The sequence below is a fragment of the Belonocnema kinseyi genome, chromosome 6 (genome assembly GCF_010883055.1).
Source record: "Belonocnema kinseyi isolate 2016_QV_RU_SX_M_011 chromosome 6, B_treatae_v1, whole genome shotgun sequence".
NCBI lineage: Eukaryota > Metazoa > Arthropoda > Insecta > Hymenoptera > Cynipidae > Belonocnema > Belonocnema kinseyi.
Genome location: NC_046662.1, coordinates 26123178 through 26140893, shown reverse-complemented (window position 1 = coordinate 26140893; position 17716 = coordinate 26123178). Strand labels below are relative to the sequence as shown.

Below are 17716 nucleotides of genomic sequence, written 5' to 3'. Positions count from 1 at the left end.
CGCGAATACCCCGTGGAAATCGAAAATTTCCTCGATACATTTCAAACACGAACGTCGAAAAACATGGTTTTTCATTCGGATTAAAAAAACATTCAATTAATAACATGGATTTTTCGATTCAAAAATCATCAGTTTTTATTTATTTTTTTAACGGAAACTATAATGTTTACGAAAAAAGTTTAAACGGGTACATGCATTCATTTTTAAAAAGCTATCGAGCAGTATTTTTCATTTTTCCAAATTCGGACTTTTGATTTTGACTCGTAATGTCACCGCGCAGACAATACTTTTACGCGTTTTCGAGCGCTTAGCGAGTTATTGCATCCAGGGGCTCAATTTTATACCCAAAAAGTTGAATTTTATACCCAAACAATTACGCAACAGATTATAGGCCCAGCCTAAGGTATTCTCTACCCCCCCCCCCCCTACTCTTACTGTACGTAAGTTTTAGTTTCCAAAAATGTTTTGCTAGTTATAGCTAGTGGCATTAGGTAGAGTGATGATAAGCGCGCGATTTTTAAACCAAATTTTACAATAAATGTCAAAACTTTATGAAATATATGAAAACAGAAATACTGAAAGAAAACTATTCTTTTTGGTGTTTAAAAGTTAGTCATGTTAGTTAAAAAGTCAGGTATTTTTATTAAAATAGGTTTTTTTTTAGAAGAAAATTAATCTCGTGAGGAAAATTTAACTATTTTTTTTATAGAAAATTAATCTTCTTGGTTACAATATTTTGTTGAAAACTCGTTTGATTGAAAATTAATGTGCTTTGTCCAACGTTAATTTTCTTGGCAAAAGATTAAGGCTCGTAGCTGAAAATCCATTTTCTTGCTTGAAAAGTACAAATTTATTTATTTTGTTTAAAATTCGTCTTGTATCGTTTGAAAACATTTTTTTAACTGAATTTTTAACTAATTTATGTTTGATTTAAAATTTACGTTTTTAAATATAAACTATTTTGTTGAACATTCATATACGTATTTAGTGGAAAATGCGTTTTTTTGTGAAACATTAATATTCTCGATTAAAAATTTTGTTCTTTGGTTAAAAATTCAACTATTTCATGGAAAATTAATTTTTCGGATAAAAATGATTTTTTGTTTGTTTGTTAAAAACTGAACTATTTTGTTGGAAATTCTTTTTTTGATTTTTGAAACTGATATCCATAACTAAAAATTAAAATGTCCTATTTTTGGTGAAAATGAATTTTCTTTAGTAGAAAATTCAACTGTTTAGTTAAAAATTCGCGTATTTTGTAGAAAATTCGTCTTTTTTTTATAGAAAATTAATCTTCTTAGTCTATTCGGTTTTTTGTTTTAAAATTGTTTTTTTGATATACAAAGTTAACCATTTAATTGAAAATGGACTTATTTTGTCGAAAGTTAATTTTTTGGAAATTTATCTTTATGGTAAGAAATTCAACTATTTGGTTAAAAATTCGGTTTTTGGGGTAAAGATTTATAATTTTCATTGAAAATATCATTTTTTTGTAGACGAAATTCAAAATTTTAGTTCAAATTCATCTTTTTCCTTGAAGATTCAGTAGACATTTTTTTAAATCTATATTTTAACTTTGAAATTGAACTTTTTCGTTGAAAAATCGTCATTATCGGTAGAAAATTATTATTTTCTTTTTACTAAAGAAATGTACTATTTCACCTTTTGTGTAAAATATCAAATTCACCTTATTATTAGTTGACAATTCCACTTTCTTGATAAAAAAATATTCTTTTTCGTTGAAGGTTTAACCATTTTAGTAGAAAATTAATTGTTTTCATTGAAAATTAATTTTCTTAAATAAAAATATAAATATTCAATTTTTGTTTGAAAATTTAACTTTTTTAGTTAAAAATTCATGTATTTTGTTGGAAAATCGTCTATTTAAAATTTTAAATTTAATAATTGAATTTTCCACCAACAAAAAATTAAATTTTCAAACAAAAAACCTGAATTTTTAGCAAAAAATTAATTTTTCACAAAACTCCTGCATTTTTACCCAACAAAAATGAAATTTCAAACTAAGAAAATTATTATTTTCTTTTTACCAAAGAAAAGGCTTTCCCACCAAACAGTTAAATTTTCAACAAAATAGTTAAACTTTCATTCAAAAAGATGAATTTTCAACTTAAGTAGAAATCTTTTTAAAAAATTCTTAACCAAGTGATTCAACCAAATCTTTCAAACAGAATTGATAAATTAAATTTTTTTATATTTCTTTTAAAACAGATAAAATTTTTAATAAAAAAGATAAATTTGCAAACAACTAGTAGAAATTTCTGTTAAAAAAGATATTAGCAGACTTTTCACGTAAAAATATTAATTTTTAAACAAAAAATAAATTTCTAAGAAGAAAATTTTCAACCAAAAGTTGCATTTTTATTCAAGAAAGAAGAAATTTCTTCTAAAAAATATGAATTAAAAAAAAAAAGTTAAATTTTCTTCCAAAGAAGATTCCAGTTCACTTTTCAACACCAAAATAACAATGGTAAACAATAATAAAATTTTGTCTTAAATAATCTACATTTTGTTTCAAATTTAAAATTATTTTAAAAAGTTTTTACAAGTTCCAAATATCTTTTAAAATTATTTGCGAAATAAAAAATAATTTTTTATTTCCCCAACAATCTTAAGAAAATGTTTTTATTCTTTTAAAGTCTTTTAAAATTCTTAAAAAGCTTCTAAATTTTTGGTTCCAAATCTGCCAAAATCTACATTTTGTTTTTTAAATAAAATTTAATGAACTATGAAATAAATATGAAATATTTATTGAAACTATGAAATAAAATTTAATGCCATTAAAATAAAAGATTAACAATTTTAAACTTCTATAAATTGAACACAGAAATTTTTATATTTTTTATATTATCTTTCATATTTTTGAAAATATTTTTATAAATACTCTCGAAAAACTGTCATTAAAAATATAGTTAAAATTTTCCCAGGAATCTTAAGAATTTTTTATTATTATCATAAACCATTAAAATCCTTAAAAAGCTTCAAAATTTAATTTTTAAATTTTCTCTTTCAAAATGTTTCTAATTTTTCCTAAAACTTTTAATAAATCCAGAAAAAAATTAAAAAATTGCCTTAAAATCTTCCCGATTACCTTTTTACAATATTGTAAATCTTTAAAAATATTCCGAAGGAATCATAACAAAAATTGTGTATTATCTTTAAACCCTTTGAAATCCTTAAAAAATGTTCTTAAACCTTTGAATAAATACTTCAAAATTAAAAAAATTGATTAAAAATCTTCGAAGATACTTTTTCATATTTTTGAAAATCTTTTTATAAATCTTCTCCACAAATTATTATCAAAAAGATAAGTTTCAATTTTCCCAGGAATCCTAAATTTTTTATTACAGTCATCACAGTACCTATTGTCGTCAAAAAAGGTGAATAGGCAGAAAATTCATTTTTTTCTTTAAATTGAAAATTCATATTTTTTGGTTGAACATTCATCATTTTTTATTGAAAAAGTCTATTATTGTATTTTTGTTTAATAAATAATCTCTTTTAATTAAAAAACATACTTTTTGTGAAAATTCAACGATTTTTTTTAAGTCATCGTTTTTGGCCAAAAATTTATATTTTTGTAGAAAAATTATATATTTTTTGTTTGTTAAAAGTTTATCTTTTGGTAGAAAATTCTCTTTTGTTGTTGAAAATTAACCTTTTATATTTGAGCGCTGATAATTTTTATTGAAAAGTCTACTATTATATTTTTGGCGTTTAGTTTAAAATTCTAAAAATTGTTTGAAAGTTTATTTGTTTTATTGAAAATTGAACTAGGTTCTCAAAAATTCAGCTTTTTTGTTTTAAATTAACCTCATGGTTCAAAAAAATCAATTTCGATTGAAAGTTAACTCTTTTTATCAAAAACAAAACAAACAAACAACAAAAAAGGTATTATATTTATTTTTCAGAATTAATCTGAATTCAATTATTTTGCTAAAGTTATTTTTTTGGTCGAATATTGATACTTTTTGGATTTAAAATTTTTTTTCACTTTAAAAATCGTCTTATTGGAAAACAAATAAAATCATTTTTTTTTATTGAAACGTCATCTTTTTTTGGATGAAAATTCATCTTTTTTGGTTGAAAATCAATTCTTTTTAGTTGAAAAGTCTATTATTGTATTTTTGTTTAATAAATAATCTCTTTTAATTAAAAAACATACTTTTTTGTAAAAATTCAACGATTTTTTTGAAAAAGTCATAGTTTTTGGTCAAATATTGAAAAGTTTACTATTATATTTTTGGCGTTTAGTCCAAAATTCTACAAATTGTTTGAAAGTTTATTTATTTATTGAAAATTGAACTAGGTTCTTAAAAAGTCAGCTTTTTTTGTTTAAAATTAACATCTTAGTTTAAAAAATCTATTTTGATTGAAAGTTAGTTCTTTTGATCAAAACCAAAACAAAACAAAAAAACAATTATATTTCTTTTTCAGAATTAATCTGAATTCAACTATTTTGTTAAAAAGTCATTTTTTTGTCGAAAATTCATCCTTTTTGGATTAAAAATTCTCTTTTACTTAAAAATCGTCTTTTTGGGTGGAAAATTCAAATATTTGCTAAAAAAATATCACATTTTGGCTAAAAATTAATCTCTTGGTTAAAATTGCTACTATTTCGTTGAAAATTCAACTGTTTTGTTAAAAAATCATCTTTTTTGGTTAAAAATTGATCCTTTTTTATTGAAACCTAATTACTTTTATTTGAAAAAAAAATAATTTTATTTTATAATTAATCTAAATTCAACTATTTTCTTAACAAGTAATCTTTTTTATCAAAAATTCAACGGATTTATTAAACAAATTTATTTTTGGATATAAAATCAATCCTTTTGGTGTAAAAATCCGCATTCGTTAGAAAAGTCATATTTTTTAGTTGGAAATTCGGCTTCCTCTTCAAAGTTAATCTGGCTCGTAAAATATTCATCTTTTCAAATAAAAAATTTAAGATTATGTTTGAAAATTCAACTCTTCCCGGTTGAAGTTTAATCTTTTTTGTTTGAAAATTCGATCATTTGGTTCAAGATTCGTCAATCAGGAAAGTGTAATAAAAACTGTATTTGGTGTGTAAATGAAATTTTGAATAAAATTGTACTTTTTCAACTAAAAAAAAAAGGCGACAAAAGATGAGAAACCTCAAAATAGGAGAAAAAGGTGAAAAATTCCTAAAACAGGTGACAAAAGGTGAATATGTGACACTGTGTGATGACTGTTATAATCATAAACCATTGAAATCCTTAAAAAGCTTCAAAATTTTATTTTTAAATATTCTCTTTCAAAATGATTTCAATTTTTCCTAAAATTTTTAATAAATCCAGAAAAAAATGAAAAAAATAGTCTTCAAATCTTCTGGAATTACCTTTTTACAATATTGGAAATCTTTAAAATACTTAAAACACTTAAATCTTCAAGACCGTACTTTAATTATTAAAAAAAAAAAAACTTGAATTTGAACTTGGGAGGATTTTTCTTCTGAAAATTCAGAAAATTTAAAATAAAAAATAAATGATTATAGGTTATTATCAAGAAAAATGATAGAAAAACAAATGATTATTTCTGAAAACGCACCTTTAAGAACTCGCGAAGTAGTCCAGAGCAGCTTCTCGTAATCGTAGGATCGCATAATTCGCACCAGCTCCGTGGGTCCTTGAGAGGCGAGAATAATCAGCTTGCTCTCCTGATTGCCATAGGCAAGAATCTGCAGACAGTCAGTGACAATAGCCAGGAACTTGACATTGTTTCGCTGCAGAAGAGCGACCATTTTCTGGAGACCTCCGGCAAGTCTGACCGCCATTTTCGATCCCTCCTGATGCAGCAGAAGATTGTGAAGAGTGGTGATCGCGTAAAAGAGTACCGACTCCATCGGCGAGCTGAGCAGTTTGACAAGCGCTGGGATTCCTCCGCTCTTGAAGATCGCCAGGAGACCTTGTCGATGATGCGACAAATTGTGCAGAGTCCCGACCGCCGCTTTTGTCGACTCCAGGTCGTCACTGTTGGAAATTGCGCGCACCAGAGCGGCCACCATCTGCGAACTGTTCATGATCGCGTGACGCGAGGCTTCCTTCTTCGAGAGCTGATGCACCATCATTGCCGCCTGCGACACCACCACCTGATCCTCGTCGTTCAGCAGCTTTATCAGCTCGGGAATTGCTCGAGTCGCGAGATCTGCATCGTCCTGATAGTTGATCAGATTCACAACGGCATGCTTGAGCATCTGACTCGGCTCGGCCAGTCTCTGAACAGCTGTTGGTTGAGCTGGATCGTACTGTGTCGAGGGGATCTCGATACCCTCTTCCAGAGTTTCTGGAAACATGGCAGCTCGGACTCGCTGCGAGCGAGTGTGACTCAGTTGTGAGTTCATTTCTGAAAGTGGGAAGAGATGATGATCTTTAGAGTCGGAGTCTAGCAGACAGAGATTAGAGCGAAAAAAAAAAGAGGAAAAATAGGGGACTTGTAACGAATTGTAAGAAAATGTGCCGGGCACATTTTCATAGTGCGCTAGGCGCGCGGTTCGCTTCGCTTCGCTCGCTAGTTTGAGCGCGCCTAGGTATTTATCTCGGGCTCCGTCTTCGCATTACCCTCCACAGTTGTGCATAGAACCACAATGCGAAATTTTCTACATTGTATGTTAAAAACTATTATATCAAATTCCTATTACAATTTCTTTTTGTGTGTACCTTGGTTTGGCACTGTTTATTCAGATATTGCAAAATAATGTTCACATCTTATTTTTCCTGATCTTAATAGGACCCTTTTGTGATTGTTTAATCCTTTTCCCCTTTTTTTAAGTATATATATATATATATAACATTATATCAAATACTGTAATTCAAACCCCTCATAAACTACAATCATAAAGTAAAGCTGAACCTTTTTTTTTAATTTGATTAATTTACCATAATCGCGCTTCGATCTCTACTGTTAGATTATACAGGCTCTAATTTTTTAAAAATGTGGGCTTATCGAAAAATTCGGCTAAAATAGTTTTAAAATATATTTGGTATCGAGTGAAAACTTTTGGATCTATGAAAAAAATCATTTTTTCTATTCTTTGAAAATTTTCAAATTTTTGAAAAGTATGTAACTTGTCCAATTTTCATGAAAATTAAACATTTTATTTGAATAATTTGCAAGTCTTTGACCCATCTATGAGTAACTTTGACAAAAATTGTAATAAGTTTAAAAAAAAATTGAAAATTTTGAAAATGCTATAATTTTTTTATATTTTGGGCTAATCGACAAATTCGGGTAGAATAGTTTTTAAATATATTTGGTATCTGGTGAAAATTTTGTATGAAATTTTTGGATCTATAAAATAAATAATTTTTTCTATTTTTTGAAAATTTTCCAATTTTTAAAAGTATATGACTTTTCTAATTTTCATCAAAATAAACAATTTTATTTAGATAATTTGCAAGTCTTTTACCCTCCTATAAGAAACTTTGACAAAAATTTATAAAATTTCAACAACAAAAATTTCAAAGTTTTGAAAATGCTCTCAATTTTTTAATTTTGGTTCGAAATATCTGACTCGATTGGACAAATCCTTCAAAAGTTAGCGTGGCTACAACATTCAGGTAACCATACAGACAGACAGACACCGATGAAATTTTATGGTTTTCGGATTCCGTGAGTGCCGAAACCTAAAGATCTGTTCAAAACCAGAGATTGAAAATTTGGACGATTACATTACATTCTCAGGAATGAGAACGTAATCATTTTAAGAATTATAATTCTTCTTTGTGAAATTCCCCTTTCCAATTCATAATTTTTAATTTTTCGAAAATACCTCCTTGCAACGCGGAATAATAATTTTGTTTGAAAAATTCCATTTTCCATTGAGAATTCTTATTCTCCCGGATAAATTTCAGTACCAACTCAGAATTTTCTAAAAAATTTTAATTCCTTGTTCAAATCTGGAATTTAATTACTTTTTGAAAATTTTCCGTTTCAACAAAGAATTAAATTTTTTTGGAAAATTCCCTGCTCCAATTGATAATTTTTTTTTTTTCATCTCGAAAATATTCCCTTTCAACTTAAAATTAAAATTCATTCTATTAAAAAAATCCGTTTCAGCTAGGAATATATTTCAATTATAACAAATCCCTTTGCCAAGAAAAAATATAATTCTTTGAAAAAATTACCTGTTCCAAATTAAAATTTTGTTCCTTTTCGAAAATTTTCAGTACTAGCTTTCAATTTCTTAAAATTTGAAAATTACCGGTTCCAAGACAGAATTATTATTATTCTGGACAAATTTCAGTTCCAATAATAAATTTAATAAAAAATTGAAAATTCTCTGTTTAAATTAATACTTAAATTATTTTTGGTTTAAATAGTTTACAACAACCTCTAAATATCTTTTGAAATCATTCGAATTTCAAATAATTTTTCAAAATAAAAAATCGTTTTCAATTTTCCTAGCAATCTTAAAAAATGTTATTATTCTTTTGAAGCCTGTTAATACTCTTAATTTAAAATGTTAAATTCTAATTCCAGCTCAGAACTGATTAAACATTAAGAATTCCCTGTTTAAATCCGAAATTTTGATTTGTTTTTAAAAAATTTCCTGTTTAAATACCAAATTTTAATTTTTTCGAAATTTCTCCATTTTAACTTACTGTAAGAATTAGATTTATTCGGTGTAAAACTCCCATTTCCAATTCAATAATTTAAATTTTTTCGAAAATACCTTGTTCAAATCCGGGATTTAATTACTTTTTGGAAATTTTTCGTTTCAACGAAGAATTATAATTGTTTGTAAAATTGCCTGTTCTAACTCATAATTTAAATTTTTTTGTAGAAAATATCCTGTTTTAACTTACAATTAGAATTCAATCTCTTGAAAAATTTCTGTTCCAATTCAAAATTTTGATCCTTTTCAAAAATTGTCAGTACTATCTCTCAATTTGTTAAAATTTGAAAATTACCGTTTCCAAGTCAAAATTATTATTATTCTGGACAAATTCCAGTTCGAAAAATAAATTTCAAAAAAGATAGAAAATTCTCTGTTTAAATTAATACTTAAATTATTTTTTTTTTAAATATTTTAAGACAACCTCTAAATATCTTTTGAAATCATTCGAATTTCAAATAATTTTTCAAAATAAATAATCGTTTTCAATTTTCCTAGCAATCTTAAAAAATGTTATTCTTTTGAAGCCTGTTAATATTCTTAAATTAAAATGTTAATTTCTAATTCCAGCTGAGAATTGATTGAACATTAAAAATTCCCTGTTTAAATACCAAATTTTAATTTTTTCAAAATTTCTCCATTTTAACTTACTGCAAGAATTAGATTTATTCGGTGTAAAACTCCCGTTTCCAATTCAATAATTTAAATTTTTTCGAAAACACCTCGTTTCAACACAGAATAATAATTTTGTTTGAAAAATTCAATTTTCCATTGAGAATATTTTATTAGATTGGATAAATTTCAGTTCCAACTCAGAATTGGTTAAAAATTCCTTTTTCAAATCCGGAATTTCACTACTTTTTGAAAATTTTCAAATTTTTGAAAAGTATATAACTTTTCTAATTTTTATAAAAATAAAAAATTTTATTTGGATAATTTGCAATTCTTTTACCCATCTATGAGAAACTATGACAAAAATTTTCAGGTAACCATACATACAGACAGACACCGATGAAATTTTAATGTTTTTCGGATTCTGTGAGTGCCGAAATGTGATACGAAAAATGCATAAAAATTACAAAATAAATATGAAAAATCTGTTATAATAATTTTTTTTTCACAAATGAATGAAAAAAAGTGCCGAAAAAATATATTATTATCAAATTATACAACTTTACAAATTTTAAATAACGAGGATGGCCGTTTTAATCGACGAAATAAATTTCCGGTTCACAAACATTTTTCACGGTCAAGGAAATTAAAAAAATTGAACTTTAAAGCTACAAAATGTTCCATTTGAGGTAATAAAAACTGAGCTGCAAATGAAAGTACTCAAAGTGGAACTGTTAAATTTTGAACTTTTAAAATTTTAATTTAAAAGTTTTAATTAAAAAATGTTGTATTCAAATGCTTAATACTTTACGCGTATAAAATTGAAGGTATTAACATTTTTCAATATAAGAAATATAAATCCACTTTATCATTTTCAATGCTCTAAATTAAAATATCAATCAATGAACTTTAAAATTTTGTAAATTATATAATTTTAATGCATTTTAAGCTAGAAGTATCCAATATTAAAAAATTGAATCTGAACACTTCTCGAATTGGAAATTCAATTATTTCCTTTTTAAATAATTTAAACATCATTGGAAAGCTTCAAAATTTTATTTCAAATTCTTGAGAAATCTAGAAATTGTTTTAAATTAAAAATTATTTTTAAAATTTTTTCAGAACAGATATGTAGATATGTAGAAGTTTTGAAAAGATTCAAACTTAATGTAAAACTTGAAATGATAGACAAACCATAAAACAAAATGTAGATTTTCGCAGATTTTAAACCAAAAAATTAGATTCTTTTCAAGAAATGTGAAAGGCTTCAAAAAAATAAAAACATTTTCCTAAGATTCTTGGGAAAATTGAAAATAACTTTTCATTTAAAAAATTATTTTAAGAGAATATTTAAAAAGTTTTTCAAAGATTTAAACAAAATTGTTAAAAATGATTACAAGAAAACTTTTTAAAATTTGCATGATAATTTTTAATCTTTTTAAAACTCCTAAATATCTCTTAAAATTACTCAAATTCTTTCGACAAATATTCATTTGTGAATTATACCTCAAAATTTAACAATTTCACTTAAAAATTAAGCATTTTTCAAATACTACAATTAAAATTGTAACGTTTAAAGTTTAAAGGCTCTTCGAAATTTTAACGATTTCAGGTTTTCTATGTCAAACAATTGAGTTAAAGATTATATACTTTTAAATATTTGGTTTCAATTTACTTGTCTTGAATAAAAATTCAAATTTTGCTAAATATGAAACAATATTTTAAATTTAATAAAATCCTTTAATTAAGAATATATTATTATGAAGTTATTTTTAAGTTGAAAATAGTTTATAAACTTTCATACACACGTTCACATTTGTTTAATTGTTTGGTCACAGAATAATAATTTTTTTTAAAAACTTTAATTTTCCATTCAGAATTGTTAATCTCCTGGATAAATTTCAGTTCCAAATCGAAATTGTTTAAAAATGGAAATTTCCTTGCTCAGATCCGAAATTTTAATACTTTTCGAAAATTTTCCGTTTCAACCATTTTTCTCGAAAATTTCCAGTTCCAGCTCAGAATTTATTTAAATTTTAACATTCACTGTTCGAAGAAAAATTATAATTCTTTTGAATTTTGTTGAAATTTGAAAATAATTCCCGATTCCAAGTCGGAATTATTATTATTCTGGACAAATTCCAGTTCCAACAATAAATTTGGTAAAATATTGAAAATTCCCTGTTTAAATCCAGAATTTTAATTCATTTCGAAAATTCTCCATTTCAACTAAGATTTAGAATTTTTGTTCTAAAATCCCCTGTTCCAATTCATAATTTTTTTTTCTCGAAAATACCCCGTTTGAACTTTTATAATTCATTCCATTAAAAAATTCCCGGTTCCAGCTTGGAATTTATTTAAATTTCCATAATCCCTTTTCCAAGAAAAAAAATATAATTCTTTGGAAAAATGTCCTGTTCCAATTCAAAATTTTGTTCCTTTTCGAAAATTTCCCGTACTAGTTCTCAATTCGTTAAAATTGGAAAATTACCGGTTCCAAGGCAGAATTATTATTATTCTGGACAAATTTCAGTTCCAACAATAAATTTTGTCGAAAATTGAAAATTCTCTGTTTAAATTAAAAGATAAATTATTTTAATTTTAAATAGTAAAAAAAAACTTCTAAATAGCTTTTAAAGTTATTCGAATTTCAGAAAATTGGTGAAAATAATAAATCAAATTTCAATTTTCATACCAATCTTAATGGCAACTCAGAATTATTTAAAAATGGAAAATTCCCTGTTTAAATCCGGAAATTTGGTTCTTTTCGAAAAATTCCCTGTTCAAATACCGAATTTTAATTCTTTTCGAAATTTCTCCATAATTTTAAGAATTATAATTTTTTGTTTGAAAAATTCAATTTTCCATTAAAGATTGTTATTCTCCTGAATAAACTTCAGTTTCAACTCACAATTGATGAACCATTGAAATTCCCCTTTTCAAATCCAGAATTTTAATTCTTTTCGAAAATTCTCCATTTCAACTAAGATTTAGAATTTTTTTCTAAAATCCCCTGTTCCAATTCAATTTTTTTTCCTCGAAAATATCCCGTTTCAACTTAGAATTCATTGTATTAAAAAATTTCCGGTTCCAGCTTGGAATTTATTTGAATTTCCATAATCCCTTTTCCAAGAAAAAATATAATTCTTTGAAAAAATTACCTGTTCCAATTCAAAATTTTGTTCCTTTTCAATAATTTTCAATACTAGCTCTCAATTAGTTAAAATTTGAAAATTACCGTTTCCAAGTCAGAATTATTATTATTCTGGACAAATTTCAGCTCCAACAATATTTTTGTAGAAAATTGAAAATTCTCTGCTTAAATTAAAAGTTAAATTATTTTAATTTTAAGTAGTTAAAAAAAAAACTTCTAAATATACTTTCAATGTTATTCGAATTAAAAATAATTTTTCAAAATAAAAAATCATTTCCAATTTTTCTAAAAAATGTTTATTTTTCTAAAGCCTGTCAATATTTGTAGAAAGCTTCTAGATTGTTTTTGTATGAAATCTGCCAAAATTTAAATTTTATTTTAAATTAGGCAGTGGGCTATTTGCACCGAAATTTTGGTACAAATAGCCGGATCTTTTCGGTACACATAGAAACTTGGTTTACATTTGAAATAATTTTCCATTTTTTTTTCAAATCTTCTAAATATCTCTCCAACTTACTCGAATTTGTTCTAAAAATAATAGGCGTTCAAGTATTATATATACATTAAAATTCAACAATCTGACTTACGAATTAAATTTTGTCAAATATAACAATAAAATTGCAACCTTAAAATCTGGAAATTATAAAATTTGGAACTGATTCCTAATCGTTTTGTTCGTTTTGTACAATCAATTATTATTTATTTTTAAAATTCTTAAGTAGAATTCAATTTTAAAAATCATTAATTAATCAATATTCATAATTTATTAACTAAAACTAAAAATTTCAAATAGTTTTTTTCCCCTAAATATTTGTAAAATTTCAGTTGAAAAAAAAATAAATTCACTGTCATTTCTAGGTTTTTCTCAGTCTCAAAAAATTCCCAGTCAAGCGGCCACCCTGAATCTATTCAAAATTATTTATAATCTTTAAAAATACCCTGAAATATTGCAAAAAAAATGCAGACACTTGAGAAATATGCCCTGAATTTAATAATGATTAAGCCATGAGTTAATTTATTGAAAGAAAAGTGGAAAAATAAAATAAAAAATGGGGAAAAAGGACCTGTAGTACGAGAGATTTTGGGATATTCGATATCTTACCATCTACTTGATCCTGGGTGAATCCTTGAGCGAATCCTTGGTCCAGGTCGAACATGAGCTGATCTCCCTCCATCTCTTCATCCTCTTTGCCAGAAAGAGAGGGTGCCTGGGTGGCAGCCCCTGAGTGAATTCCGGAGTCACCCATGTATGAATTTTGTTGCCACATCAGGGTCTGCTCCTTGGCAGACCCCATTGGCAGGTCGCCAGGACCTTGATAATTTCCGTGTGACACTTTCAAACAAACAAATTTTTCTATAAGACAATTAGCAACATTTCAGCTTTATCGCAAAATGCAAAATTAGTTCTAAACATCCTTTAGCTCAACAGAGCAAAAAATATATTGCAAAATGAATGAATATTTAACTGAAATATTTGAAGTTTTAACCAAAAAGATTTATTTCTCAGAGAAGAATAGAATTTTCCCATAAAATACACGATTTTTTAATAAAATGGTTGAATATTCAATCAAAGGAGACAAATTTTTTACCAAAAAAGTTGAATTTGAAGTCGGAAAAAAAATAAATTTTCAACAGAAAATAGAATAATATTTATAGCTGAAAAATTAATTTTAAACCAAACATAATAATTTTCGATTTAAAACGAATATTTAACTCAAGTACTTGAACTTTTAACCAAAAAGATTTATTTCTTAGAGAAGAATAGAATTTTTCCATAAAATGCACGAATTTAAAAAAAAAAATGGTTGAATTTTCAATCAAAGGAGACAAATTTTTTACCAAAAAAGTCGAAAAAAATCAATTTTCAACAGAAAATGGAATAATAATATTTATAGCTGAAAAAATTAATTTGAAACCAAACATAATAGTTTTCAACTAAAAACGAATATTTAATTGAAATACTTGTATTTTTAACCAAAAAGATTTATTTCTCAGATAAGAATAGAAGTTTCCCATAAAATACACGATTTAAAAACAAAATGGTTAAATTTTCAATCAAAGGAGAAAATTTTTTTACCAAAAATGTTGAATTTTGAAGTCGAAAAAAAAATCAATTTTCAACAGAAAATGGAATAATATTTATAGCCGAAAAAATTAATATTAAACCAAACATAATAGTTTTCAACTAAAAACGAATATTTAATTGAAATACTTGAACTTTTAACCAAAAACATTTTTTTCTTAGAGAAGAATAGAATTTTCCCATAAAATACACGATTTTTTAATAAAATGGTTGAATATTCAATCAAAGGAGACAAATTTTTTATCAAAAAAGTCGAAAAAAAAATAAATTTTCAACAGAAAATGGAATAATAATATTTATAGCTGAAAAAATTAATTTGAAACCAAACATAATAGTTTTCGACTAAAAACGAATATTTAACTGAAATACTTGAACTTTTAACCAAAAAGATTTATTTCTTAGAGAAGAATAAAATTTTTCCATAAAATACACGATTTTTTAATAAAATGGTTGAATTTTCAATCAAAGGAGACAAATTTTTTACCAAAAATATTGAATTTTGAAGTCGAAAAAAAAATCAATTTTCAACAGAAAATGGAATAATAATATTTATAGCTGAAAAAATTAATTTTAAACCAAACATAATAGTTTTCGACTAAAAACGAATATTTAACTGAAATACTTGAACTTTTAACCAAAAAGATTTATTTCTTAGAGAAGAATAAAATTTTTCCATAAAATACACGATTTTTTAATAAAATGGTTGAATTTTCAATCAAAGGAGACAAATTTTTTATCAAAAAAGTCGAAAAAAAAAATAAATTTTCAACAGAAAATGGAATAATAATATTTATAGCTGAAAAAATTAATTTTAAACCAAACATAATAGTTTTCGACCATAAGCGAATTTTTAACTGAAATACTTGAATTTTCAAACAAGAAGATTGCTTTTTAAACACAACAATTAATTTTCTACAAAAAAATACAATTTTCCATAAAATACACGATTTTTAACGAAATAGTTGACTTTTCAATCAGTCGAATTTTGAAGTAGAAAAAAATCCATCTTAAACAGAAAATGGAATAGTAACATTTTTAGATAAAAAAATTGATTTGAAACCAAACATAATAGTTTTCAACTAAAAATGTGAATGAAAATTCAAATATTGGTAAATATTCAATAATTAATCTTTTTTTTAAATGAAAATTTTGAAATTGAATGGGTTAAATTTGAACATTTTAGACTGAAACAATATTTTAAATTTTTATAAAATCCTTTAGTTAGGAATATATTATTATGAAGTTATCTTTAGGTTGAAAATAGTTTATAAACTTTCAGACACACGTTCACATTTGTTTAATTGTTTGGCCAAAAAAAAAAATAAATACAGTGTCATTTTCCGGTTCAGCGGCCACCCTGAATAACGAATATTGCAATTCTCGACATTTTCTACCAAAAATGCAATTTTCCATAAAATACACGATTTTTAACGAAATAGTTGACTTTTCAATCAAACAGTCGAATTTTGAAAAAGAAAAAAAAATCCATCTTAAATAGAAAATGGCATAGTAACATTTCTAGATAAAAAAAAATTGATTTAAAACCAAACATAATAGAGTTTAACTAAAAATGTATTTTTAACTGAAACTAGAAGCTCATACGCACGCTACGCGAGCAACCACCTAAATTAATTGCAATTATTTTTTTTTGGAAATGAAGTTCAATAAAATACCAAAATATTCATTTTGTCTCTCATAACTTTTTATTTTTATTCTTATTTTTTTTTTAAATATGAGTTTACATCAATTTTATTATTGGACGTTAAATGAGATATTTAATTTGGATTTTAATCTAATTTAATTTTCTTACATTTTTAAATAATAATAGTTCTTGTAAATTTGAAAAGCAGAATAGAAAAGTACCACCGGATAAACATTGTTAACGGACTCCATAAACAAATTTACTTGTAGAAAGACAACTGAACCCTCAATTTTTAAATCGAAATAGTTTAAATAATTAATGTTCTTGTAAATTTGCAAAGCATCGTAGAAAAAAAAATCATCGTAACGATATTTTTAATTAATTCTGTAAAAAATTGAGCTTATTCAACTAAATATGAATTTTTAACTGAAATGCTTGAATATTTAAACAATAATATTAATTTTTAAACACAAGGATTAATATTCAAACAAAAAATACAATTTTTACATAAAATAAAAGAATTTGTACGAAAAAGTTGAATTTTTAACCAAAGGAGACAAATTTTCAATCAAACAGTTGAATTTTGAAGTAGAAAAAAATCCATCTTCAACAGAAAATGGAATAGCAACATTTTTGGTTTAAAAAATTGATTTTAAACCAAACATAACAGTATTCAATTAAAAATGAATTTTTAACCGAAATATTTGAATTTTTAAACAAGAAGATTAATTTTCAAACACAAAAATAAATTTTTTACCAAAAAATACAATTCTTTCATAAAATACACGAATTTTAACGTAATAGTTGATTTTTCAATCAAACAGTCGAATTTTGAAGTAGAAAAGAATCAATTTTCAACAAAAAATTCAATAGTAACATTTTTAGTTGAAAAAATTTATTTAAAACCAAAAATAATATTTTCCAACTAAAAATGAATTTTCATCCGAAATACTTGAACTTTTAAACAATAAGCTTAATTTTCAAACACAAAGATTAATTTTCTATCAAAAATACAATTTTTCCATAAAATACAAGAATTCTAACGAAATAGTTAAATTTTCAATCAAAGGAGACAAATTTATAACCAAACAGTTGAATTTTGAAGCAGAAAAAAAGCAATTTTTCACAATTTTAGTTCCAACAATTCATTTATAACCGAAATTCTTGAATATTTCATCAAAAAGATGAATTGAAAAAAAAATAAGATTAATTTTCAAACACAGAGATGAATATTCAAACAAAAAGATTAATTTTCTACCGAAAAATAGAATTTTGTTTTTTCTCCAAAATTTTCAACATCAAAGGCTTTCATTTTTTATTTGTTCAAGTCTTTAAGAAAGTATTTAGAAATTCTAAAAATTAAAAATGTAAGCTTAGAAATAAAAATTGTTGATGTAAAATTTGTAAAGTAAAAAAAAAGTTAAATTACGCAAAAAAATCAATCACTGTCATTTCCCGGTCTCAAAAAATTCCCGGTCCAGCGGCCAACCTGAATATGTATAACCAAAATTTTATTCCTGCCAACTCATGAAAATATTTCTTTTCTAATTCCGGAAAAAAAAATCTAAATTT

The 17716-nt window shown here is 25.0% G+C and overlaps 1 protein-coding gene across 1 annotated transcript in view; it reads right to left on the bottom strand.

The window, feature by feature from the left end:
* Nucleotides 1-17716, bottom strand: part of LOC117175304 (armadillo segment polarity protein-like) — a 60267-nt gene that overhangs the window by 35177 nt on the left and 7374 nt on the right. The window contains exons 3-5 of the mRNA XM_033365012.1: nt 13522-13752; nt 5587-6381; nt 5474-5490 (exon numbers count right to left, since the gene is read on the bottom strand). Coding sequence (XP_033220903.1) covers nt 5474-5490; nt 5587-6381; nt 13522-13752 — 1043 coding nt within the window. The remainder of the gene's footprint in view (nt 1-5473; nt 5491-5586; nt 6382-13521; nt 13753-17716) is intronic.